This window comes from Pelodiscus sinensis, chromosome 5 (assembly GCF_049634645.1).
Source record: "Pelodiscus sinensis isolate JC-2024 chromosome 5, ASM4963464v1, whole genome shotgun sequence".
Classification (NCBI taxonomy): domain Eukaryota; kingdom Metazoa; phylum Chordata; order Testudines; family Trionychidae; genus Pelodiscus; species Pelodiscus sinensis.
The window spans coordinates 68,950,001-68,976,362 of NC_134715.1; the positions used below are offsets into that span (position 1 = coordinate 68,950,001).

At 44.4% G+C, this 26,362-nt stretch overlaps 2 protein-coding genes across 9 annotated transcripts in view; one reads left to right on the forward strand and one right to left on the reverse strand.

Annotated features, from left to right (window-relative positions):
• FBXO8 (F-box protein 8) overlaps positions 1-17,139 on the reverse strand; it is a 24,555-nt gene extending 7,416 nt beyond the window's left edge. Inside the window, exons 1-4 of one of the 2 annotated variants that reach the window (XM_025186618.2) lie at positions 16,999-17,131; positions 13,916-14,030; positions 6,114-6,450; positions 3,415-3,541 (exon numbers count right to left, since the gene is read on the reverse strand). In XM_025186618.2, coding sequence (XP_025042403.2) covers positions 3,415-3,541; positions 6,114-6,450; positions 13,916-14,003 — 552 coding nt within the window. In that variant the 5' untranslated portion in view covers positions 14,004-14,030; positions 16,999-17,131. Of the gene's footprint in view, positions 1-3,414; positions 3,542-6,113; positions 6,451-13,915; positions 14,031-16,998 lie in introns of both variants that reach the window. The other variant, XM_075930220.1, reaches the window with a different exon arrangement.
• A 60-nt stretch (positions 17,140-17,199) lies between these two features.
• The window catches only part of CEP44 (centrosomal protein 44), a 53,611-nt gene continuing 44,448 nt past the window's right edge, over positions 17,200-26,362 (forward strand). For 3 of the 7 annotated variants that reach the window (XM_075930215.1, XM_006126982.4, XM_075930218.1), the window contains exons 1-2: positions 17,352-17,489; positions 25,306-25,456. In XM_075930215.1, the coding sequence (XP_075786330.1) occupies positions 25,368-25,456 (89 nt within the window). In that variant the 5' untranslated portion in view covers positions 17,352-17,489; positions 25,306-25,367. Of the gene's footprint in view, positions 17,490-25,305; positions 25,457-26,362 lie in introns of all 7 variants that reach the window. The other 4 variants (XM_006126986.4, XM_075930217.1, XM_006126984.4 and 1 more) reach the window with 4 other exon arrangements.

Genomic DNA, 26,362 nt, shown 5'->3' on the forward strand with positions numbered 1-26,362 from the left:
AGGTGCAGATGCCCTGAAATGTGAAAATGAGGTCAATTGAAAATAAAAATATACATACATGACAGTCCCCATTCCACTTTCAATTCTCATAACTTTAACACAGCTGAACATTTCCCTTTAACCTAGGTTACTCCTTAAATATGTTTTTGTCATGAGCTGATTACCTTGCACAAGAATTTGGACAAAAACCACACGGGAAAGAGCATTTTCTGCACACAATTGTGATTATTAAACGAAATAAAAACAGACTAGTTAGTTTTGCTCAAAACTTCTGAAAAAAACCTCACTTCTCACCTGGAAAGCACAGAAAATTCTCCCTCACCAACCAATCATGAATTAGTCTGACAAAATTAGGAACAATTCAAAGGAAGAGAGGAGGATGAGAAAGTAACCTGTCAAACTCAATTACAGATGCATTATACTCACTATAGTTTAGAACATTATTACGCTGTATAGGTGAAAATCTTGCCTCTGACATCAATAACAGTTTTACCATTGACTTCAGTGATCAAAATGTCACTGTTATTCACAAACAAATAATTAATAAATTCATGAATTCAGTTAAGACTATTAACATTAAGGGTAAAACAGAAATTGGGCATCTTTTCTGGGGAAAATATTCTCTCCCATCTCCCTTTCTAGTTTATTATGAGGCTCAGTTATCCACTTAATCTTGGGAGTATACTTTATTTATCTATCCTCCAAACTTTGAGTAATACTTATTAATACTCCAAACTTTGAGTAATAAGTCTGCATGATATGGAATAAGTATTGTGTGGAAAAGTTTCACGCACACAATATATTATTTAGAATAATATGTGGCAGAAATTAAGTTGGCTCCTTATAAAAATAATTCTCAAACTCTTAAAATTTCCTGATTCATTTTGTAGTTAAAAAAAATAGATTTTAGTTAGGAGGGCATTGCCAATGGAATAAAAATAAAAAACAAACAAGTCTTGCACATGCATAAGGAGGTTGTCACATGATGTGTAAACATGGTTAGGCACATTCTTTAGTAGAATGCGGTCACCTGCCATGAATTATGCAAGCTCATGCACACTGTCAATATAGCATATACAGCAGATTTCACAACGCCATGCACACAACAATGGCGAACCAGATAATCCTACCACAAAATGTGCAGATGTTCTCCCCCACCCTGTGAGCCACCGCTAGCTCTGGAGTTGCTGCTGTGGAGCTTGGTTACCCATTTTCATGACATGGGCGGTGTCCTTTGGAGAATCTTGCTCCTGTGGCTGTAAGTATTCTTATTTTTATAATATTTTAATTAGGTCTGTTACCAAATGTAAAGCAAAGTTGGGCAGGAAATTTTAAGACATAAGATTTATAATAATGGAATGGTATTTCATATCATATTCCAGTCAGTGTCCTTATAGTAATAATTCTGCCAATATCACAGTTGTAAAGAAAATAAACAAGTGAATGTTTTTTTCTACTTTCAGGTTTTTTTCTACTTTCCGCCAGGCTATGATGCTCCACAGGGAGAAAAGACCAAAAGGGCTGAAGAGTTACTATGAAATTCCACGTTCCCAGGGAACCTGAACTTGACTGTTCATATTCTGATTGACAATCACAAATCATGAAGCAGCAAATGTACTGTAATAAATTTAACATATAAATTAGACCATTAGAATATTTACAAATTGTTAATTTTCACGTACAATAAAAATTATGTATCTGTATATAGTACATTTCTTATGAAGGATCCCAGAGTGCTTTACACTATAGAACAATTAACATCATTGCTAAATTGGAGTGTACCTGCGCACGGCAGGACAGGAGCGAATAATAATATATCCAATTGAAACTGCAGGGAGAACTGTATGTAGGCAGAGCTGTTACCAAATTTAGGACTTGGCCTGGATACTAGGATTAGCACTTGTACTCTTCTAAGCAAATGTTATATATCTCTATGTAAACTCTCATTTATAAGTCTCATTCTAGTAATATCTCTACTAACATTATTCTGGAAATAAATATATGAATTGTTCTTAACTTGAGCTGTAAGATACTGAAAACTTCAATGGGACTCAAGGTTTTCTACCCTCTTCTTTTTGTACTATATCAAAAGAACTGGGTGTTTTTTTTTATAGATCACAAAATAAAATATGAGCATAGAATCCTAGGGCTGGAAGAGACCTCAGGAGGTCATTGAGTCCAGTGCCCTGCCCAAAGCAGGACCAACACTAACTAAATCAACCCTGTGTGACTTTCAGCAGTCAAAGGACAAAAATGTGTGCTAGGGCAAATGACTCAAAGAATTTAAACCAAATTACTTTGTGGCATTGCATATATGACTGCTTTAAAATTGCTGGAGTGAATTATAAATACACATTATCTGTATCATACTGAATGAACCAATCATTTTTTTCTAAACATAAAATGGGAAGTAACACTAACTTTTTACTACTCTGGATTTATCCAAATATCATGTCTGTATTTTGTGAGAAGACTCTGTTTTTTTCAGTGCAATTTATCATCTTTTTGAAGGAAATATGATGCTTGGGGAATCTAATTTTATATACAAGGGAATATTTTCAAAATGCTGGTAAGGTTTTTACCACATATTTGCTAGGCTGAACCTGGTTCTCTCAGATTTTTTCCTTACACAAGCAAAGATGTGACTACATTAGAAGTTAGTTTGGTTTTTGATTAGTTATATGAATTAATAGGTAAACAATTTTGTTTAGTTCTAAGACAGATCATTTTATTTAAAATAAATGTACATATTTAATGTAACAGAATGAGTTATGTTTATTAAAATGGAAGGATTCAAAAAAAATAAAAATCACTGCTATTTACAAAAATTCAGTCTATAAGAGCTTTGTTTCATCAGTGGAATTTTATCACATACGTTATAGGTAGGGCAAGATAAATACTATTTCAACATTTGCACCTTGAAACTGGAAATTTGTGCATTATCTTTGAAGACTTTTTATAAACAGTGTCTGCTACCATCCTAGACTTAATTGGTGTTCCACTCTATGGCAGGTTTCATTTGCTTTTAGGGCCTGATCTTACTCCACTAAAGTTAATGGGAGTTTTGGCACTGATGTCAATGAAAGCAGAACCAAGAGCATATTATACAGTAAGATTTTTTTAAAATATGGATACTACTCCCAAGTCAGGATGTGATTATGAATTTCTGGCATCTGTTAGACTGTGCAAAGTACTTATGAGTCAAGCAAGTAAACAACATGCCTGGGTACTGTAAGCATAAAAGAACAGTATAGGGCTATAACTTCGTAGTCAGTATTCACATAGTACAGTAGTACAGTATCCACTAAAAATCAACTTCTAATGTTGATACAAATTCAGTGTTCCCATGAACAATTTTGTTAACGTTATTAAAATTACTGCAACTGTTGCTGATGTTAACAACACTCCACTTACCTCATCAGGGTTGGCATTAAAGGTGAGACTGCCCTCATCCAGCTGCATATACAATTTTCTAAAAGAAAATCCTAGAGGCGGATTCTTATTGTATATAGAGCAGTGTCCCCACGTGGATTTACATAGCCTATCAAAACAGGAATAAATATAGTATAAAATACTTGGCCTACTGAACAATTGGGAGAAAAAAATATTGAATAGCTGCTCATTAATTGACACCCAGTCGTACTATGCACTAAACGAGGCCAGGTCCTTTGAAAAGTTACACGTAACTAATGAGAATATTATGATCCATACGCACAAGGGAGCTGAATGAAGATTGCATAGATGTTAATTCTGTCACTTCCTAACTTTTGAGTGCTTGACTTTGCAATCTAAACAACATTTTAAATAATATTTGTACGTAACTGTATAATACAGGACACCCTTGCCATTTGCAGTGGTTGCGTCCCGGATCCGCTACGAATGGCAAAATTTGTGAATATTGAAAACTGTGTCTCCCGACCCCTGCGGTGAGCTCCTCACAGCTCCCGAACCCATTGTGGAGGCTGGGAGCCACTGGGAACACCCCATAGCTGCCAGGAGTTGCAGAGCTGCGGTGAGTGCCCAGCAGTTCCCAACCCCCACAACACCCCTCCCTGGCCAGGACACAAGAGCTGCAAATATGCAGAACCATGAATAGCGATTCCACAAATTGCAAATGTTTCTTGTATACCTCAAAGGGAAAAAACAAAAGAGGATTCAACTATAAATACATACTTCAGAGCTGATTTATCTCTCCCTTTCCTTTAGTTTTTATGCTATAAAAGGAATACACATTTAGTTTAAGGGAATATCTGTTCCTAGTCCCGTGGTTCTCAAACTGTGGTCCACAGACCACTTGTGGTCTGTGGCCACCTTGTAGGTGGGCCATGGCTCGAGGCTCAGCCTTGTACCTGCACCAGGGAGCCAGTGATGGCACTCCAGCCCCACGCATCTCCTGCACCCCATGAGGTTGGAGTGCCAGTGCTGGCTTCCCAGTGGATCCAGTTTGTAGAGTGAGCACTGGGAGGAATGACAGCACAGAGAAGCATTGCCTGGTGGCTTTCCCCACTACTTCCATTGGCTAGAATCATGGCCAATGGGAGGAGCAGGCGGTGGTGCCTTGGACATGGTGCCTGGGAACAGCGGGGGGGGGGGGGTTCAAAGATAGGTAAGCACCCCCGCATCCTCCTAACGTCCACATCCTGCACCCCCGTCCCTTTCACACATTCCCACTGTTGAGACCTTACATCTCTCCCGCACCTATTTTTTCATCATGGGTATTTGGCTGGTGGTTCACAGAAAGGTTTGTGTTGAGCAGGGTGAGCCGTGGGCCAAAAAGTTTGAGAACCACTGGCCTAGTCTAAGATTTCAATAGAACCAGGACAAGACAACAGCAATTTCCAGTCACTTATGGACTTCATATTAGGTCATGCAAAGGAGCTTGCAAGTTTTGGTATTTATACTTTTACATAGCATCATTGGGTGCTAGGAGTGCATCACTGCACCTTTTCACTGTAAAGTGTGAAATTGACACACATTTATTTCTTGTGTCCAGGCGTGGTGGTAGTTGTTGGTCCCTCACTTCTTCCTGACCAGAAGAGGAGAAGATGACAATCTGTTTTTAACAGCTAAAAAGTTTTAAAAACACATTTTCATTCTCTCTTTCTGTCTCTCTCCCTTTCAGATGTTCATTTAAATTTGAAATTCAGTCTGATGAAAGGATGACTCTCTTCTGAAATGTGTAGGTCAGTTCTCACAGAGTTTAAACTTAAGTTCTCTATTTTTGATGGAGACAATGGCTTCCTGACTATTCTCCTTACTGATTTCGGAAATCTACAATCCACATCACTTTTACTACCACTGCAGTATGACACTTCTGATTTATTACATTCCTTTTTCTTTGTTGACGCTTTTCTATTTAGATTCTATATTCTAGACTTACACCCATTATAACATTTTGCACAACAAAATGTAATATTTCAGTTGCCAGGTACACAGTGGGCAATGAAAAACACCTGGGGAGACACAGGTGTACTAGAGGGCTTGTCTTCATTTCAGTAACGAGTGTAGAAAACTCAAGCTAACTTCTTTCCAACTTGAGTAGCAACATTGCATTTGAGCACCAGACTAGCTGAGTCAACACTACATCATCAGCTCCAGCTTCTGCATCACTTGAACGTCAATCTACATCTGTTCATGAAATTAAAGCATCATTGAATATGAATTACAGTATTCTGCGTGCATGAAAGCTGAGTTAGGGGTAACACTTGAATTACACTTCAATGAAGACAAGCCATTGTCTAGTCTTCTTTCTAGAAGAGATACCACATGCAACAGAATGTTTATAATTTGCACATCGATTTGTACTAAGTATTTGCTTACCCTTGTATATACAGTAATCTCTTCTAACACTTGATTGAACTTACAAAAATATTATTCTGCATTTGCACTGGGCTCATTTTCTCCCTGTCAAGTATGATTTGACCTGGGTAATATATTTGTTTGCAAAAAGACAAATAGAAAATCCTTAAAAATGTATAAAACAGTTCATTAGTATAAGTTAAACAGTAACTTTTCACATTCGAAACATTGTTTAAAAGGCTAAACAATGTGACAACCAATAATCAATCTAGTAATCCTCTTTATCCCATGCAGGTGACCTCACATTAACTTACCCTTGCCAGAGAAGCTCATCATTAGCAAGATCCTGCCAGACACAAGAAGCCAGGCAGAGGTCTGTTGCATTCAGGTATGACAAAATGGTAAAACTAAGCTCAGGGGGCAGCATTTCCAGGTTAATGAATCCTTCTTGTTCTTTAGATTTTCTTGTTTTCAACAGATGGTAGATGTCAATTCCTCCTTGGGCTTGTTTACGGTGGTTTGTGTTTGAAATGCCGTTAGTAGCTAATCTTCTGCCATGCTCCCTGGTGAGATAGCCTTGCCCACTGTATCCTTGGTGTTGCAGTTGCTGGTTCCTAGCCACTCTCCACAGCCCCTGACCCATCTGCGAGCCTGCAGATCATAAAATCCAAATTAAAGGTTATTTAGGAAAAAAATTGTGAGTGGGCCTTTTTATGGCTGTTAAGGAAATTAGTTTATACATTTACAGTTGCATTGGCAATTTATGAAAAGTGTTAGGAAAGATCTGATCGGTACCGAAAAGCTGAAAAAAGCAAAAGTTAGAACTGACTGACAACATTGTTCTTATTATCTGATAATTATTATGCTATAAGTTTATTCTCTGTCCCCATGAAAACAAACAGCTACAGAGAACAAAAAAGCTGATGAAAACTTAGAAAATAAAATTTGCCAAATGTTATTTCTACTCTAGACAGAATTACAAAATACAGGCCCAGATTCTGTAAATACTACTTGACGACTATGCCTGCTAACGTAAGTAGCTCCATTCAAGTAAACAGGACTTGCAATATGGAGTGCAATGTTTGGGACTAGTGTCTTCAGAATTATTTGTAAAATTTACTCAAATGGCCTGTTTGGAAACTGTAATGCAGACAGTAAGCGATCAATATTCTTTCTGGCAAATTTTAAATATAAGATTTAGAAAGGATGGCTGTAGGACTGCATTTTTTTTAATGTTAAATGTGCTTCACTGCACCACAAGATGTTGGTCAAAAGGCATCCAAGACCTTTTTAACACAACCAAGGTTGTTCTAGGCTATGCCCTCTTTTTAACAACTCAGCAGCTGTGTATGCAACTTTATTTCTTACTTATTGCAAGTTAGTTGTGCTATAGACTGCAGTGAATGCAGCATATTCTGAAGTCTAATTCAGCAGCCTTCTAAACTTGACCCATCTGAATGACATATTTCAGTAATAACTTATGTTTAATCAAAGGGACAAGGAAATTAATTAGCTTGTAAAGCAGGCCACACTTGAACTCCCCTCTCAAGCAGGGAACAGTCTCTGAATTCTAGGGTGTTTTACACCTACCCAGATAAACAACCTTATTTTTATACCCCTGCAATAATGGCAGTGCTTTCCAGAGCGCTGCAGTTTCCTGTGTTGGCTCGTTAAAAAAAATACTTAAGACGCGTCTGAACTGTGTATTTGGACACTGGTGTGGTAGGAGTTAGTTTGCATACTATTATTATTCATATTCAAGCAGTACCAGGAAATCAGAATCAGGTTTATTATATTAAGAGAAACAGATGATGAAACAGATCCAAAAACAGCTTAAAATTGTAAACAGTAGAAAACTAACAATAAGAGGAGGTTCAGGGAAAACAAGGTCAATGGTCATAAAACTAAAACATTAAATTGTTTTAGAAGTTTGCAAGAAAGGTGGGGTATTTCTGCCTGTTTTGTACTTTAACTTTTGAATGGTTTATATTTCTACTGGAACCTCTGTTTATGTAAAAATGAGAGATTTAAACACCTCTTCCTTACATATGCACGTCTTAGTGGGAGGAATTTATTTTAGAAGGCTTAAAAACACTGAAGGGAAAGAGAAAAATAAGGAAGGAGAAATGAACTTGAAGAAAAAGCATAAACATGGAGAAGAGAGAGTAGGGAAAGAGGAGGGCAAAAGTTCTGGTGAGGCAGACCAAGTAACCGTAATGTCCACTGAAAAATCCATTAGCTACAGCTAAAGGAATATAAGGTCAAAGTAACAAAATTCAAGACATCTAGTTGCTGTATCAGGTGTATATGATGGTCCCTTTCTTCTCTGTGTCTTGCTCTTACTAAGGCTGAGTTTGTGAGGATATATGAGCTTTAAAGTTGTGAGTTTGTGGGGGTAGAGGTGGGTTGTATGGTGGCGGACCCTTCCCAGAACCTGGTATCTTGTAACATCTAGACATAATTTTGAAGGAGACACCAAATTGCCTCACAACTGTCAACAGCCAGCAAGATTAGCTAGCAGACTTACAATTTCACCATTTTCAGAGGGGTAGCCAAGTTAGTCTGTTACTGGAAAAACTTAAAAAAACAACAAATCATCTAGCAGCACCTTAAAAACTAACAAAACATGTAAATGGTATCATGAGCTTTTGTGGGTACCACCCACTTCTTCAATTCCAAAACTGCATCTGGGTGGGAGGATCTTGACAAAATGTCAAGACCCACTAGCAGAATGTAATGACCTGTCATGACAACACCAACGCTGTCACAACACAAACATCACATCACTCAGATTCTGTGAGAAGACATTTGTCAGTACAGGCTGGACCTTCCTTGTCTGGCACCCTCAGGATCTAACCCATCCCAAATGAGGGAATTTGCTGGATTAGGGGAGGTCCTCCATTATCAGCCTCCAAGGATGCTTCCCGTCCTGTGGACTGGCTCTGCTCCAGCCCCACTGCCACTGAGCTCCAGCCTGAAAGGCTTTGACTTGGGCTCCTGCCCTCTGGGGCTCCCCAGGGACGGAGTTCCCCAGTCACCATGGCCCCACTTCTCCCCTGCCCAACTGGGAATCCCTAGGAATGGAGCTTGTGAGCTGACCCACTCTGCCAGGCTTCCTGGGGACAGAGTTTCCCAGGGACGGGTTCTCCCAGCCAGTTTGCACTCCTGGGCACTGGGGCTCTCTGATCCAACAACATCCGTGGTCCTTCTGGATCACAGATGTTGCTGGACCAGGAAGTCCTGGATTTCAGAGGTTCAACCTGTACAAGCAAAGCTTAAAATGAAAGGAGTGGCTGGTTGCACTAACTATTGCTAAGGGTTCTTGACACTTCAAACTACAAGACTGATTTTCAGTGGCTTATAATTTTGTCAGACTTTATCATTTGAGCTGCAACGCTGGTGTCCACCTCAAGATGAATTTTTTTGGAGAGAATTTCAGTCTCATGGTTCAACCATTTCTGATCGAGGTAGGAAAAACATCTTTCCCCCATATAAAAAATTCTGGAAACTTTCTCTTTACTCTAGCACCCATATACTTAGGGATCAGGGATTTGGAACTGGGCAGGAATGTGTATTTTGCAATCTGCATAAAAATCTGCTAAATTAAAAGCATCTGAAAAGTCCCAGTTTGCAAGTTCACTAGAGACCTGCTAAAGAGCTTAATAGCTAAAACCTCAAAATTAACCATTCTCCTTTCACAACTGCTAGTGCTGACCAGATGCTGTTTGTACTATCCCCACACAATAGTACAGCATGCTCCAGTGCAGGGCAATGGAGGATTAGGAGGATTTTCCTTATTCTGGGCATGAGATGAGCATCAGAATTACCAGCAAGAAGCCGGTCTCTCCACCTCTCTAAAAAAATACCCCTGCTGGCACGCCACCCAGCAGCACGGAGGGGGAAGCCATATGTCTCCAATGTGCATGGGACAGAAGCCAGTTGAGGGTGAGGAAAAGGAATAGATTTGGACAGGAAATCTGATGAGATTGGGACTGGAAGAGGAGGGAAAACAAATTGGGAGCAAGTGGGAAGAAGACTGCAATGAGCTGGGTAAGGAGATTGGGAGCTTAATAGGAAAGGCTAGGTTTGGGAGCTAGTGAGGAAAGTAGAGGCGGGGCTGGAAATGTTGACTGTGGGGGAAACATACACTGGACAAGGAGCTGGGGAAATGGGAAAAAACAGGGATTAGGGAACACCATAGAGAAGAAAAATCTGACATAGGACATGAATAGGAATGGCTGGGCAAAAACTAGGGAAAGGTGCTAGGGGACAGAGGAGAAAAGAGAGAGAATATATGTAGGGAGACTGAGATGGTAGGTGGAGCCTGGGGAGCAAGAGTGTGTGTGGGGGGGGGGGGGGGGAGAGGAGGAGACTTTAAATTGGACAGGTCGGGTAAGAGGGCTGGGTACAGGTAGGAGCAGAAACTTAGATAAAGGTGGGCATGGTTTGCAAGGTGAGTGGAACTGGGAGAAGGAGCCAAGAGTCAGGAAGAGACCAGACAGGGGCAAAAGGTTGGACAGAATGGGGCAGAATGGGTCAAGTATAGGAGGAAACAGACCTACTAGAACACACTCTCTTTTAGAGCATGGAATGGAACCCAAGGTTTCTGAGTTGACATTTTAATCCGGTCTGTAAATATCTGGGAAATCCATTGGCAAAATATAACTATCATGCCTCTCAGTTACTGGTCCACAGAGGGGGATCATAACCTATTATGGGTATGAATGACTCCATTAGTTTAAGTGGCTGAGTTTGGTGCAGCGCATCTAAAAGTTCTAACCATGCTGATGACCATGTGGATGTCAATATGATACTACAGAATTAAAATTTCTGTATTTTCAAATTATTTTTTAAAAACCTAGGAAATTATACAAAATATTTCCTACAATTATGAAGAACATTACTAAGGTTGCAAAGTAAAACACATATTAGGAAATGCCTGTGCAAACTTAATTTGTCTCCTTTAATTCAGTCACTGGGAACTGGAAATGAATATATGAAGGACTATATACTACTATAAATACACTGAAAAACACAGGTCCTATCTATTTCAAATTGGGTGTCCAACATTAGTGGCTACTTTTGACTTTAAATCTCTCTGTGCCTCAGTTCCCTATTTGTAAAATTATTATAATAAACCACTCCCTCACATCATGCAGTGTTGTGAATGTAAATTAATTGTGTGTGAAACACATTCCACAGTGACTAGCACCACAGAATAACCCATGGCAAGGGGGGACAGGAGCGGGTAGGGAATCAATTCTGTCTTCAGAACAGATTTTGAATTCAGTAAAGTTAAGGATCACACACTGAACAATGCACATAAAACATGTTGAACAGCTGCTCATTATATGAGTACTATCGCCATTACTGTATATGAAAATCAGAAAACAGTAAGGGTACGTCTACACTACAGCGCTAGTTCGAACTAACTTAGTTCGAATTAGTTAATTCGAACTAAGCTAGTTCGAACTAACGCGTCTAGAACTAAAAACTAGTTCGAACTAGCGTTTTGCTAGTTCGAACTAGCAAGTCCACATTGAGTGGACTATGAACAGGGCTTAAGGATGGCCGGAAGCAGTGCCGGCAGGGCATAAAAGGAGGACTTAGAGCATGGAGATGCTGTCTCAGGCTAGCCGAGGGCTGCGCTTAAAGGGTCCCGACCCCCACCCCGGACACACAGTTCTAAGGGGTGCCCCGTTTGCAAAGAAGTTCTGGCTTGGAGTGCCCTGAGTGCCCACACTGGGCACATCACACCACTCGGCCATCAGCCCAGCTGCACTTGCCGCAGGCTGCCATCTGGGGAGAGGGAGTAATTGGGGGGCTGCAGGAGAGCTTCCACCCCCAGAAGCCCGCAGAGCCAGCCCAGTCCTCCCCATCGGGGGCTCGTACCCCATTCCTCCCTCACCTCCTTCCACTTACCCTTCCTTAGCCCCCCTTCTTATTGATGTACAAAATAAAGATAACGTTTCTTCCAACATTGACTCTGTCTTTATTGAAAAAAAACTGGGGGAGACTGGGAAAAGGAGGTGGGAGAGGGGAAGAGAAAGGCTGGGAGAGGGGAGGGCAACTAACATGATCAGGGGTTGGGAACAGGTCCCAGATGAAGAAAGGCTACAGAGACTGGGACTGTTCAGCTTAGAAAAGAGGAGACGGAGGGGGGACAGGATAGAGGTCTCTAAAAGCAGGAGTTGGGTGGAGAGGGTGCATTCAGAAAAGTTCTTCCTGAGTTCCCATAAAGAAGGACTAGAGGACACCAAAGGAAAGGAATGGGTAGCAGGCTTCAAACTAGTAAGAGAAAGTTGTTCTTCTTCACAAAGCAAATAGTTAACCTGTGGAACTCCTTGCGGCAGGAGGCTGTGAAGGCTAGAACTAGAACAGAGTTTAAAGGGAAGTGAGATAAAGTGATGGAGGTTGGGTCCATGGAGTCCTATTAGCCAGGGGGTAGGAGTGGTGTCCCTGCCCAAAGTTTGTGGAAGGCTGGAGAGGGATGGCACGAGACAAATGGCTTGGTCATTGTCTTCGGTCCATCCCCTCCAGGGTCCCTAGGGTTGGCCGCTGTTGGCAGACAGGCTACTGGGCTAGATGGACCTTTGGTCTGACCCAGTACGGCCATTGTAAGCTCAGGGCTCAGTGTCGGGGGTCTCAGTGGACCCCCTTGATTTTCATGCACACCTGGTCCTGGGTGGCCAGGCTGGCAGCTCTCCTGCCCTAGACGGCCACTTTCCTGTGCCTAGTGCGGAGATCGTGGACAAGGTCCACGATGTCCGCACTAGCCCAGGAAGGTGCCCACCTCTTGCGGTCCAGGGCAAGCTCCCGGGAGCCGCCAGCCTGGTCCCGGCAAGAGGGGGTGGGCTGGGGGGCATCGGGTGGGTGGCTCTGTGCCGTGCCAGGTGCAGGGTCTGCTAGCTGGGTGCTGGCAGGCTTGCACCTGGCACGGGCACCGTAGCCAGCCCGTGCCCCTTTAAGGGGTCCGGGGCCGGGAGGGGGGCATAGAGTTTCCCTGGTGTTGGCCAGAGTGGCCACCAGGGAAACCTGGGGAGGGCTAGCCTCCCACTAGTTCGAACTAAAGGGCTACACAGCCCTTAGTTCGAACTAGCTAGTTCGAACTAGGCGTTAGTCCTCGTAAAATGAGGTTTACCTAGTTCGAACTAAGTGCTCCGCTAGTTCGATTCAAATTCGAACTAGCGGAGCGCTAGTGTAGCACCTATTAAAGTTAGTTCGAACTAACGTCCGTTAGTTCGAACTAACTTTGTAGTGTAGACATACCCTAACATACTTTCAAACATATTTAAATTGAAGTAGAATACAGCAAGGGTTTTCAAGCTGGGGTTTTGGCCCACCCTGAGGTTACGAGGTTACTGCACAATGTAGTGGAACTCCATCTGGTTTGTGGCCACAAAGGAGAGAGAAGGATTGACCTTAAAAGGCTGTTCCTGTTCGCATCATAGTAGTGCCTAGAGGTGCCAACTGAAATTAGAATTCCCACTGTGCTAGGCACTATACACGCATAGATCTTAGAAAACTGTTGAGTTTCCAGATCTGTGAGACTTCAGCCAGCCCCAGCTCTGTGTGTAACTCAAGCATTGGCAGCAAATAAACTTGAAAAACTGTAGCTGCAAATGTTAGAGGCTCTTCATATTCAGAACTTCTGATGTCTTTGTCAATGAACAGATTACAACGAGTCCGGTGGCACCTTAAAGACAAACAGATTTAATTGAGCAAAAGCTTTCGAAGGCAAAGACCATGCCCAAATATATATGTTAGTCTCTAAGGGCATGTCTACACTAGCAAATTATTTCAAACTTATTTCAAAATAATAACTTCCAAAATAACTATTTCAAAATAAGCATTATTCTTCATGGAGAGAAGGAGTTATTTCAAAATAACGGTCTTGGCAGTGTGGATGCTTCACTTGTTATAAGGGATATTGCAAAATAACTCCCTAGTGTACACCAGACCCATGGTGCCACAGGACTCTCGATTGTTTTTGCAGACACAGATTTACACAGCTACCCATCTGATTACTACACTAACAGATAAACAGTAATGTTAAACTTAAGTCTTAAGCCCATCGTACTCTAATAGGCTCTTGTAGAATCTAATATATCCCTACCAGTGTATATATCCAGTGACCCTGTCCTCTGAGAATATCTTCTGAACTGTAGTTCTTTGAAGCAGGGATGATCTTTGTTTTTGCACATTGTACAGTGCTGAGGATATTGCTGGAACTAAACAAATGATATAATAATTAGACAACAAGAGATCAACAATACTGAGACGTGAAAAAGGAGAAAAAAAAGCGTATAGGACGGGGTAAGAGAGCTTCCCCAGGTTGGTCCGGCCCGCCAAGCAAGTTGATTCAGCCCACGGACACCTTGCCTCTCCCCTACTCCCAAGCCAATCATTGTGTGGGGATAGGGGAGCATGCAAAATCTCCTCCCCCACCAGGGGCATGTGGCACATAGAGTGAACCATCAGCTGAACAGGGGCAGGGGCAGGGAGTGAGAGACTTTGCACGCTACTATGCCCACAGGGGTAGGGGAGCGTGCAAAGTCTCTTCCCGTTGCCAGGGGTGCGGGTGCCTAGAAGGAACTGCCAGCTCTTCAGAACAACTGGCAGTTCTCTCTGGGGGCTGGTGGTGGAGGGGTGGCAGGGGCAGAGACTTCACTTGCTCCCCAACCGCCTGGCCAATCAGGGACTGTGGGTGGGGAAGCACAGAAGTGTCCTGGTGCCACCCCTTCCAGGGCAGCCCAGGGCCACTTCAAGAATTTATGAAGTGGCCCCCCTTCTAAAATTATTGTCCACCCACTGTATAGGAGAAGAATCCTCAGGGATCTAAAGGTGTGAGGAGAATCCCACAATGAAGATTGTTAACTCAAGTATCAGAGGGGTAGCCGTGTTAGTCTGAATCTGCAAAAGCGGCGAGGAGTCCTGTGGCACCTTATAGACTAACTGCAGTGTAGGAGCATAAGCTTTCGTGGGCAAAGACCCACTTCGTCAGATGCATGCATGCATGCGTGCATCTGACGAAGTGGGTCTTTGCCCACGAAAGCATATGCTCCTACACTGCAGTTAATCTATAAGGTGCCACCGGACTCCTCGCCGCTAACTCAAGCGGTCACTTTTTCTAGTATTACAAGACATTGAAAGATGATTATTTTTTCAAGTCAGAGTATTCCAGAGAGGTTTATAAGTGAGAAATAAAGAACAGCATCATCATCAGAAATAGGCTATGGAATGATCATGCCTGCTGAGTTATCAAGTGGACTTTACGCAGGCAAACACTCAAGGGATTTTTTTTTTTATTATAGCTTCTGATCTGCTGCAAGACAGATTGTCTATATGTAGTATTGGTGTTAATAACAATTGCAGGTGATTAAGGCCTTCCTGTTAAAGGCCTTCAAGTGAAACACAGAACAATCAAGTACATGGGGCTTTTATACACAAAAGCCAATCTTATGGTAAACACATAAATCAGATCACAATCACTTCTAATCAATTTCACTTTATGGAGTAAGTTTTCCTGATATTCAGAGATACGAACACAAGTAGTACAATAGCAGTTCTTATGCTTAGTTTTTTTATGTTAATTACCAAATGAGCAGATTTGATGGATGTGACAGATTGAGATACATTACATCTTATGGCTTTATCATAATCAGTGCATAGCTAGTTTAAAATGTATCTGTAACAGTTTAATAGATTATCTAGCATTTGTTAGAGCAGGTGTCTTATTTTTCTCCATCAAGTAATTATTTTCAGTTTTTCAGTAATCAAGATGAACACTTTAGAAACTATTACAATATGATTAGGAAAATCATTTCTTGGCCTAAAAACATCTGAGTAACTAAAAAGTAACTGGAAAAACTTAAACAATGAATAGTCTAGCAGCACCTTAAAGACTAATAAAACATGAGCTTTCATGGGCACACCACACTTCTTTAGATTAATTTGGGTAACTCGGCTACCCCCTGAAGCTTTTGAACATAACAAATAAATGTATTTTTATTGTAGTCCATTTAATTTTCTATTGGAAAGTTTCAGATTTCAATGTTGATGCCAAAAAAATTCATTTAGGCATCAATTTCCAAGACCTCAACATTGTACTCCCTACTCATTCAGGCTCTTTGATTGGTCTACTCTTGTGAGTAGGGATAACCACTAACATTTATTTATATATTCGCTACCCCATTTACCTGTTTCTGCACAGAGCTTAACACAACCAGGCCCCAATCCTGCACAGGACTTCTGTGTGCTATGTTATGGTAAATAACACTGTATTACAGTGCTGCTGTGTGTTGCAGACTACTAAAAGTCAACGCATAGTCTCACTGACAGCAATACTATATTGTGTGAAACTGCAGGTATATATACATCAATGTTACTGGCCTGCTCTCACATCTGTGACTGTTTTGGTTTAAGGCAAATGCCAGTTCCCTTGGAGAAATGTAAAATTCCACCCCTTGGTGAGCACAAAGCCCCATTACACTGTGCACCTTCTCTTACAATCAGAGGTATTCAAGCCATGAAGCATCATTACAATTATTACTGAACATGGATGCTAGATGCTCGAGGTGCATTAAGTAGGAAGTTTTTTAAACTACTATTAGAGTTACTTAAAAGATGCTTCAGTTTGCTCATGGCCGTGATAAGCGGAGCTGTCACTGTCTCCTCGGGGAATCCAAAACGTCAACAGCAGCCTCTTTTCCCTCCCGAGCCCCACTTCTAGGTCACACGTTACTCCCACACACGGTCCTCCAAGTAACTCGGAATCATGATCAGCCTGCTGTAGAGTCACCTTCCCCGCCCTCTTACTCGAATAAGCTCCCCCCGCTCGTGGACAACAAACACTAAACCCATCACCGCCCGCAGCGCCCCAAGGAGAAAAGGAAGTAAGTGGGTGGTGTTTGGGGGGCACCGAAAGGGCATCGGTGCTGCGCTGGGAGGCAGCGGGCAGGCGCAGGCACTAAACGCGCGGCGCGAATGAGGCAGGAGCCGGCCGGCCAGAGGCTCAGCAGCCCCAGAGCCGGCTCCGAGCCCCTGACTCTCTCACAGACCCGCTCGGGCAGGGAAAGTCCCGCCCCTGCGCCAGATTGGCCCTGTCAGACAACTCTGCCCTAGCGCCGATCTCTGATTGGCTGCGGCGCCCATCATTCCACACCGACCCCACGGACCCAGCTCGAGGGTCTCTCGTACCTCTCCCAAGCTCCGATTCCAACCGCCGCCGCGACGAGCCGAGTCGGTGCGTGAACCTCGCCGGCTGGGAACGAACTCAGGAAACCCCGCGTACTGGGGGGGAGGGAGGGGGGAGAGAAGAAGATAAAAACCCTCCTGCGGCGCCGCCGCCGCCCCCTTCTCGTTCCTTAGTTTTGATGTCGCTGTTGTTGGTGGAAGTGACGTCAGCACCCGAGACTTCCCGGAAGCGGAAGCTGTTGTCAGATTCGTGTTGGCAGATTCTGCACGAGCCGAACCTGGCTAATGGCCAAGCCTAAATGTTAGTGACCCTGCCCCGCCCGCGAGAGCCGCCCGGCAACGCGACCTCGCTGTAGGGCTGACCCAGAGTGCGCTCTGGCGGGTAGGCGGCGGAGAGCGAGCGATGAATCTGCCAATGCGGACGCGGTAGGAGGCGGTTCCCGCGGCTGGGCTTCAATTGCCGGTAAAATACAAACCGCCGCCAGGAGCCTCCGGTGGGTGCGGGGACGGCGCAGCCGCTGCGGGGGGAGGTTCCTTGAAAAAGCGGGCGGAGTGGCAAGAGGGGGCTTTCTCTGCGTGCCTGGTGCCACCTCCCGGCCCCGCCGCCCCGCGTCTGTTTCAGTCTTGGCCCCGCTCCCCAGAGCTGGGGCGCCGAAGTTTTCTGTACTTCGTCCCGGAGGCCGGGGCGGGCAGGGACCCTGCGTCCCTTCGCTTTGTTCTGCCGGGGCCCTTAAGTCTCCTTCCCCCGCAGAGCGGCGGGCTGGGCGCTGGATTCTCTGTAGGATTCTTGGCGAATTCCCGTGAGAAATGGTCCTGGGCGGGAGAGGGGCTGAGCCATAAGAATGGCCAGACTGGATCAAACCAAAGGTCCATCTAACCCGGCGGTTCCCAACCTTTTTCAGAGGGGGACCAATTTTGAGAAGTCAGCAAGACTCGGTGACCCAGGGCAATTCAGAAAAAGTGTGAATGGCTCCTTAACAGCCACCTGGGGAGACACCTGGCGACCCTTTTGAAGTGTAATGGCGACCCATAGGCTGGGAAACCCTGATCTAACCCAATTTCCTGTCTGCTGACATAGCAGTGGTCAATACCAGATGCCCTAGACTGGGAGGGAACACAACAGGTCATCATCAAGTGATCCCTCCTTTGTCATGCATTTCTAGACAAACAAAGGCTAGGGTCACCATTCCTACCCATCCTGGGTAATAGCCATTGATGAATCTAACCTCCATGAATCTAGCTAGCTCTCTTTTGAATCCTGTTAAAGTCCTAATCTTCACCACATCCTCTGACAAGGAGTTTCAGAGGTTGACTGTGTGCTGAGTGAAGAAAAACTTCCTTTGGTTTGTTTTAAACCTGCTGCCTATTATTTTCATTTGGTGACCCTTAGTTGTTATTTTAACGGAATAAGTATTTTCCTTATTCACTTTTTCCACACCAGTCATGATTTTATAGACTTCTATCATATTCCCCCTTAGTCTCCTTTTTTCTAAGCTGATAAATCCAAGTCTTTTTAATTTCTCTTTATAAGGGACCCATTCCAAACCCCAGTAATTTTTGTTGCCCTTTTGTGAAGCTTTTCCAATGCCAATATATCTTTTTCGAGATGAGGCGACCAGATCTGTGTGCAGTATTCAAGTTGTGGGCGTATCATGGTTTTGTATAGAGGCTACCCTTACTTCTGTAAACCTCAGAACTGGGAATCTGGAGAGTGGAGGCTGTTATTTTGGAGCCCGGTAAAGACAGCGCCACTCCAGTAAGCAGCACGGAGATAAGGATGACCTGGTAGGGTATTGCCACCCTTTTCCATTGCTGCTTGCAGGACACTGTCTTACAGGCTGGGCATTTGACTAACAGCTGCCACTCTCCAGCCACCCATATCTTAAGGCAGTGCAGAAGTTAGGGTAGGAATGTTGCACACTTCCCCTCCACCCTATAACCTCTTGAGCCCTCTGCAACTTCCTTTAGGGTCAGGATACTGATCTACCCATGAAATCTGTATAACAATGATCCCCAACTGCTGGTCTGTGGACTGGTGCTGGGCCACAAATCTCTGGCTACTGGGCTGTGGCGGCTCTGGGGCCGGCGCTGGGGTACACTGCCAAGTGCTTCCCCTCCCGCCGCAGCTGGTGGAAGAGACATTTTCTGCTCTGCCTCTCAGCCAATCAGCACCAGGCAGGGACAGTGTTTCCTCTGGGATACAGAAGAGCGGTTCGCTGCGCAGCAGGAGGGTCACACAAAGCCTAGCATAGCAGCCTTAGAACACCTGCAACCTGACAGCAGTGCTCAGCTGGTGGCTGGGATGCAGCGCAGGGCTAGTTGGGGAGGGAGGGTGCAGGGCAGGGCAGGCACTGGGTGCTCTGGGGGTAGGGCTAGCTCCAAGAGGCCAGGGACTGGCTTTGGAGGGGCTCTGCAGGTGGAGCTTGTACTGGGGAGCTCTTAGTGGGGAGTTCTAAGAGGTGAAGAGCTGACACTGGGGGGCACTGGGGCATCTGTGGTGGGGAACTGGCACTGGGCGGATTCAGGGGCAGGGCTAATAGTGGGGGAGGTCTATGGGGCAGGGCTGGCACTGGGGGACTCTGGGGATGGGGCTAATATTGGAGTCTGGCACTGGGGGAGTTCTGGGGGTTGGGTGCAGTGGGGCTCTTGAAAAAGGAGGCTGGCACTAAGGGACCTGGTGGTGGAGGGCTTTAAGATATGGGGGCTTGGCACTGAGGCATTTGGGATGGGGGCTGGCATTGGGGGGCTCTGAAGATGGGAGTCTGGCACTGGGGAGGATTGGGTGCAGGGGACTTGGGTCAGTGGCTGGCGCTGGGGAGTAGTGGAGGGTTCGGGGGGTTCTAGGGTTTAGAGCTGGCGGGGGATGGGGGAGGTAAGGGTACCTCTCGGAGCCACTGCAAACAGCCAGCTTCAGCTGCGCCAGCTGCCTGCTATGTTGCAACTGCCGGAGCTGAAGCCAGCTGTTTGTGGTGGCTCTGGGGGTTGGGGCTTTTGGCGCACCAGTAATATTTTATTTGTGCATTCATTATTTGCATACTGAATATGCAAATAAAATGTTACCGGTCTGCCAAAAGTTTGTGGATGGGTTTACTGGTCCACGGTATAAAAAAAGTTGGGAACCACTGCTATATAGTATAGGGCAAACTAGGGATGGCAAATAATTTTTGATAGAGGGCTACTCCAAAAATGTGGTAAGTGGTCAAAGACTGCAATCATTCATGACATTAATGGAGGAGGAATGAGGTCTGGGGTGGAGGTTGGATGTAGAAGGGAGTTATGGGCAAGTGATTTCGATGCACGGGAGGGGAGAGGGGGTGTGTGGAGTGGAATTTGGGAGGGAGTTTGGGCGAAGGAGGAAGTTGTGACTGAGACAGGATTCTGGAGTGCAGATGGGGATGCAAGGTCTGGAAGGAGGTATGGGTATAGGAGAGGATTCTGACAGGGAGGGAGGGTGCAGGAGGGAGTGCAGTGTCTAAGGCGGAATTGTGACTTGAAGGAGAGGTGTAGCAGTGGGTACAGGGTAGGGATGTTAGCTATCAATTAATTGAATAGTTGACTAATCACGTGAATTCTTAGCTTTTAGTCGACTATTCTATTTCCCAGGGGAAGGGCCGACAGCCAATGTAATCCAGCCCCCTGCCACTCCGCGCTGCTGCCTCTTTATCAGGGGCAGCAGCATGGGGTGTCAGGAGGGAGCTGGTCCGTGAGGGAAGCCGGTCAAAGTTCCCCTTTGACTGGCTGCCTGCCGCCCTGCGCTGCTGCCTCTGATAGAGGCAGCAGCACGGTGGGGGAGGGGAACAACAGCGACAGGTAGCACCATGGAGCCGGTGCTAGGGGGAACTGGCTTTTAAGACGGTGCTGGAGGGAATTGGGTTTTAAACCAGCTCCCCCCATCACTGGTTCCTACTTCCCCTGCACTTGCTGCCTCAGATAAAAAAGGAAGTGGGGGTGGGGCAGGAAATGTAAGTAGCTGACTAGGTTAATCAATAAGCCTAGGCTTATCAGTTAACTGACTAGTTGATGACTAGTTCACATCCCTAGTGCAGGGATTTGAGATATGACTAGGGCTAGGGGATTTGGGTGCAGGGTTTGGGAGAGAGTATTGGTGCAGGAATGGGAATGTAGAGGGTTTTTGTTTTGTGTAGTTAGGGGTTGCAGAAGAGGGGATGGAGGGTTGGCGGGAGGGAAGAAGTGGGGTGCCTCTGTCCAAAAGGAACTTACCTGGTTGTCTCCCAGTCAGAAGCCCAGCAGGTTCCTCTGCTATACTTCCTCCCTTCCTTCTTGCATGCTTATCAGAGGGAGCCATGTGCTGCTCTGAGTGCTGTGAGCCCAGGAAAGGTGTCTGGCCAATAGGATCTTTGAGTTAGAGTGGGCACGGGGGCAATGGGTGAACCCTCTCTCTCCCTTCTCCTAGGCTTGCAGTGTTTAGAGAGCTGTTGTTAGTCCCTCTTAACTGAACAAAGCTCTCTTGCTCAAGGGCAACTAAGGAATAAAATCATCACCACTTGCAGCACCCCAAGAAGAGATAGGTGTGTGTGTGTGGGTGGTGAGGGAGGCTTGAAAGCTGGCTTCCTGCATGTACTGGCTTCCGCCTGCCCATTCTCTGTCCACATTGCTGCCTCTCTATCAGAGGCAGCAGTATGAGGGTTGTGGGGGCAGGGGGCTACGTTGGATCTGGTGCTAGTGGGGAGCGGGCTTAAAACAGAATCAGCAAGGTGTGAGGACTGCACATAGTTGATGGGATTAACGGATAAGCCCGGCCAGTAGAAGCTGCCTGTTTGCAGGACAGGCAGCATGTGAAGTGCCCCTCCCTCCACATTCCCTCAGGCTCATAGCATTTAGTTCACAGCAGCAAACATGGCCCTTGCAGCTGCACTGAGTACCTACAGGGACCCTAGCTAAGGAGACTGCTGGGTGGGAGCCACCCTGGTAAGGTCTCCCAGCCAGAGTCTGCCTGTGGCATCCTAGTGCCTTTCTCTCCCAACCTGCTGTCCCCCTACCCTATGTAACCCAAACCTTCTGCACCACTATTTCATCATCCACACACCTTCCCAGATATGGCACCACTGCTCAGGTCACAACCCTTTCCAAGACCTTGCCCCCAATCTGCTGTCCCTGGTCACAGCCCAAATCCCTGTACTCCCGCCCCAGGTTACAATCCCCTCCCAGACTCTTCACTCCCTCCTCCTAGACCCCTACCCTAGGTCAGAATCCTTTCCTGAACCCATACCCTTCCCAGACCTTGCATGCCAATTTCCTGTCCCAAGTCACAACCCAAACCCTTGTACCCCTATCCCAGGTCACTCTCCCTCCCAGACTCTGCACTCTTTTTCTGCATCCTAGTCTGCTGCCCTGGGTCACAATCCCCTCCTTCACCCAAACTGCATCCCAGACCCCCATACTTCCTCCATTAATATAATGGAAGAATACAGCCCTTGAATACTTACCAAATTCTTGGAGTGGCCTCCCATCAAAAATTATTGCCCACTCCTGGCATAGAGAGTACACTTACATTTGTGGCCTATGCTAAGATGAGTGGGGAGGTTGCAAGTGCTTTGGAGGATAGAGTCATAATGATCTGGAGAAATGGTCTGGAATAAAGAGGATGAAATTCAGTAAGGACATATGTACTTCATTTAACAGTTAGCGGTAAGGGCTGCCCACCCTGTTCCTGGGGTTGAGGTTTTGCTACAGCAATGAAGCCTCCCTCCCAGGAGAGGAGCCTGCTACAGGCTGAGCTCCAGGAGGCTTCCCTGCGGGCTCTGAGATTTTCAGTGGTTACATGGCTACCCTATTACTCGATATGTGTTTTTTTTTTTTAAACATTGCTAGTATAGACCTTGTTTTGTTGATTGAAACATTCACAGAAGTAAACAACTATACTGAGGGAAATGCCATCTTCTATAATTTGACACTGCATATTTTCAGAATTTTTCTTTGAACTCTTGGAAATTGTCCTCTTGCTAATTAACCCTTTTTGTGAAGTACCAATAGAGGAAGCTTGGCAGTTTGCATCGTGTGTTCAAATAGTTTATGCAGAGTTCTGAAATAGGCCATTTGTTTTCAGTTGGGACTCGTAAAAGCTGGGCTGTTAGCCAGTCTGTGCTTTCAAAGTTTAACCATTCTGGAGAACCACCAAGTTTGACTGCCTGTAACTTCTGAACATGTGCTTTCAGAGTGCTGTAAATGCTCTTCAGAAAGCTTCTCTAAATAGAAATTTAATGTTTAAAAATATGAAGCAATATAGGCTTTTTTGAAAAATGGAAATTAGCATGTGATAATTCAGTTTTTATGATCTATTCTAAAGTCACCATTCAAGATGAATTTTTTAAAAAAGGAAACTTGTTAATCAGGCATAGTTGCTAATAGCGTCAGATCTCGTTTGGCAACTAATCCTCCTAACATCCTTCTTTTCTCTCCATATAAGAATTTCCTCTGTGTTTCTGTTCAGAAGAACATATAGAACAAAACCTTTCCCAGCCTCCATATGTTCTATTGCAAGAGTTAAATTGTGGGATTATAGGAATATTATGTTTTGGTCTTTTGTGTGTCTCGCCTCTTTCCTGTCCACACTTATGAAACGTCTTTACAAGACAGGAATTTTCCACAGTAAAAAACTCTGCTGCAGATCAGACTGAGTGAAATTAATATAAGCTTCGGTTTCTTCTGTGAAGGAAACTCCACAGAAGTTAAACAATAAGCTCTGAGTTTCCTCATAGCTTGGGCACCAAAGTCAGACCTGCTACATGCAGGCTAGGAATGACCCTGAAGTGCCCAGCAGTTTTGCTCTGCCTTCTCAGGGGGTAAATAGACTTTATCAGAAGATGCAGAACAGAAATTGAAACCAGGACAAGTTTTTAAACTAAATAAATTTGGTCCTTTCTGAGTCTGACTATATAGCCTGGTTCTTGCTCTTGTTGCGGCTTGTAGCAGTAAGTGTCCATGTAGCACTTCTGAGAGTGCAAATGTGGTGAACAAACAAAAAGGGTAGATCTTCATATCCCATTCTTCCTTTATGGAATGAGTAGATGGAGCTATTTCACTTTCTGTGTTGAGTAAGCTAGGGCTATTTACTGAGGCTCAACTATCCAGATATTACCCAAGCTCTAGTCTAGATACTACCCAAACAATGATGGAACCAGGTGTATTCAGAGCAGTCTGCTGAGATGGAGAATTGCAGAGGGACACAAAACAGCTGTAGTAGCTTGGATGTTGCAGAACCCATTCATGCTCACATGCACAAATTGCTGCTGCTGACAGGGATCCCCCATGCTTTTATTTCTTTCCTCCTGCTTTCCAAATCCATACTGTAAAGGAAACAGCACTTAGAAACAGCTTGGACCCAACAAAAGCATTAGAATAGCAACAAAAACGTCCATTCTTTATACATTTAGCCCATTCCTGCTTCCTCTTCTCCAGTGGTTTGGCAAGCCTTAATTTTTAAGAAGGTTCTCGTTATCTGAAATTTCCAAGGTCCTAGGTTGGAGGTTACCAATCTATAGGCTATACTTTCAGGGGCAAAGCAGTCCTATTCAACTGGTTGTGTTGGGGGAAGACACCTACTCTGAACCTCTCCATGGTGATATGGAGTGACTCAGGGAAATAGAAGCTAAATAGAAAAGTAGAGTGTCTACTTTTTTCAGGTAGCGCTTCCAATGAGACCCACTGTTTCCCTCCCCCCCCCCCCCCACATAGCTGGGAATGAAAGAAGAAACAGGAGCCCTAAGAAAGGAGAGAGATTGAGTTGTTACAAAACTATTTATGGTCCTATTTAATGGCTATACAGGTCTTACTGGCAAAGGTACTTTTCCCCAGTAGGGGTGATTTAGCGTTAACTTTACTTTTCACTAATATAAATTTTGGGGAGGGAAGGGGATATTCTTCACGTGAGACATTTCATGCTAAAAAGCCTTTGTTTCTTTGATATAAAGACTCATCCAAATCCCATAAGCTGGTTGTATAGCTCTGTCTTCAGACGGTAATAGTAGGACTACCAGACGTAGACTAAAACACATGTCTTTGTTCTGCCTGAGCAAACTGTTTAAGAAGCAATAACCCAACTATAGAATTTGAACTCTGATTTCCCTTTCAGATGGTAATAATTCTAGTGTACTGTCTGACTTATCTATTGTATGCTTTTAGTTTGAATGAGGAAGAACACAGACATTAATTTCTGCAGTATCTTGGCTTAATATCATATTGGGAAATAGGTATCAGAAATAGGACAATGTCTAGGGAGGAAAAGCCTGGGCTTCACTGGTAATCCTATTGTAGTTTATAATGGTCATGTTTGTTTGTTTTCTTTCTAAGGAAGAGAATATCCCGTATTAAAACTTGTCACAAAATCGAAAAGAAGAATAGTGTGTGAAATAATGGCAACAGGAGATTTAAAAGGAAGTTTACGCAAGCTAGAACAAGGACTTCGCTTGTTAAGCTATCCTAGAGATGTGGATTACGCAGGGTAAGAGGCAATTAAATATTTTGAATGATGTTGTGCTTGTACATCGTGATGACTACGAGAATGTAAACAGTTCTGGTAATTGTTAATAAAAACCACACTACAGACTAAGGAAATTATGATCTTTTGTATGTATGCTTTAATGGCAGGGTATGGTATATAGCATCAAATACTGAGTCTGTGCAGAAAGAAATAGGTTATTCTAGTTGACAAAACTGATAAAACACGTTGGTGTTTCTGGGTTGAGACTGTCTGCAGTGGCAAATGGTCCAACAATGTCTTCTCTTAGCAAATACCTTCAACAGCCAGAGATGGAGGGCTGGACTCAGTTACTACAGATTATTGTTTCCATAGTGTCTGCCTGGCGGGTCTTGCCCATATACTCAGGGTATAATTGGTTGACATATTTGGGTTTAGGAAGGAATTTTCCCTCATATCAGATTGGCAAGAGAGTCTGTATTTTGTTTTGTTTTTACCTTTCTCTGTGTGAGAAACAGGTCACTTGCTGATTTGAACTAAATCGTTGAAGATCTGAGGATTTCAATAACTTAGCCAGAGTAGGGATGTAGTAGTGTAGTTGATTAACCAATTAACCAATAAGCAAAAGCTTATAGGTCAGTGCTATAGACTACATGCATTTCTGTCCTCCCGCCCTTTCACCAGGCAGGGGCAGAAGGTTGAGGCGCAGGCTCTGGTCTTAGACTAAGGGATTTGGAGAATGAGAGGGGCTCTGAGCTGAGCCTGGGTTAGGGGCTTGGGCTGCAGGAGGAGGTTCATTACTGAGATAGGGGAATGGAGCTGGCTTCAGTTAGACACTGCTTACCACAGGTGGCTCCTGGGTGGTGGTGCAGTGGATTTAAGGCAGGCTCACCCCTGCCCTGCCCCTGCACCACTCTCAAAAGCAGCCAG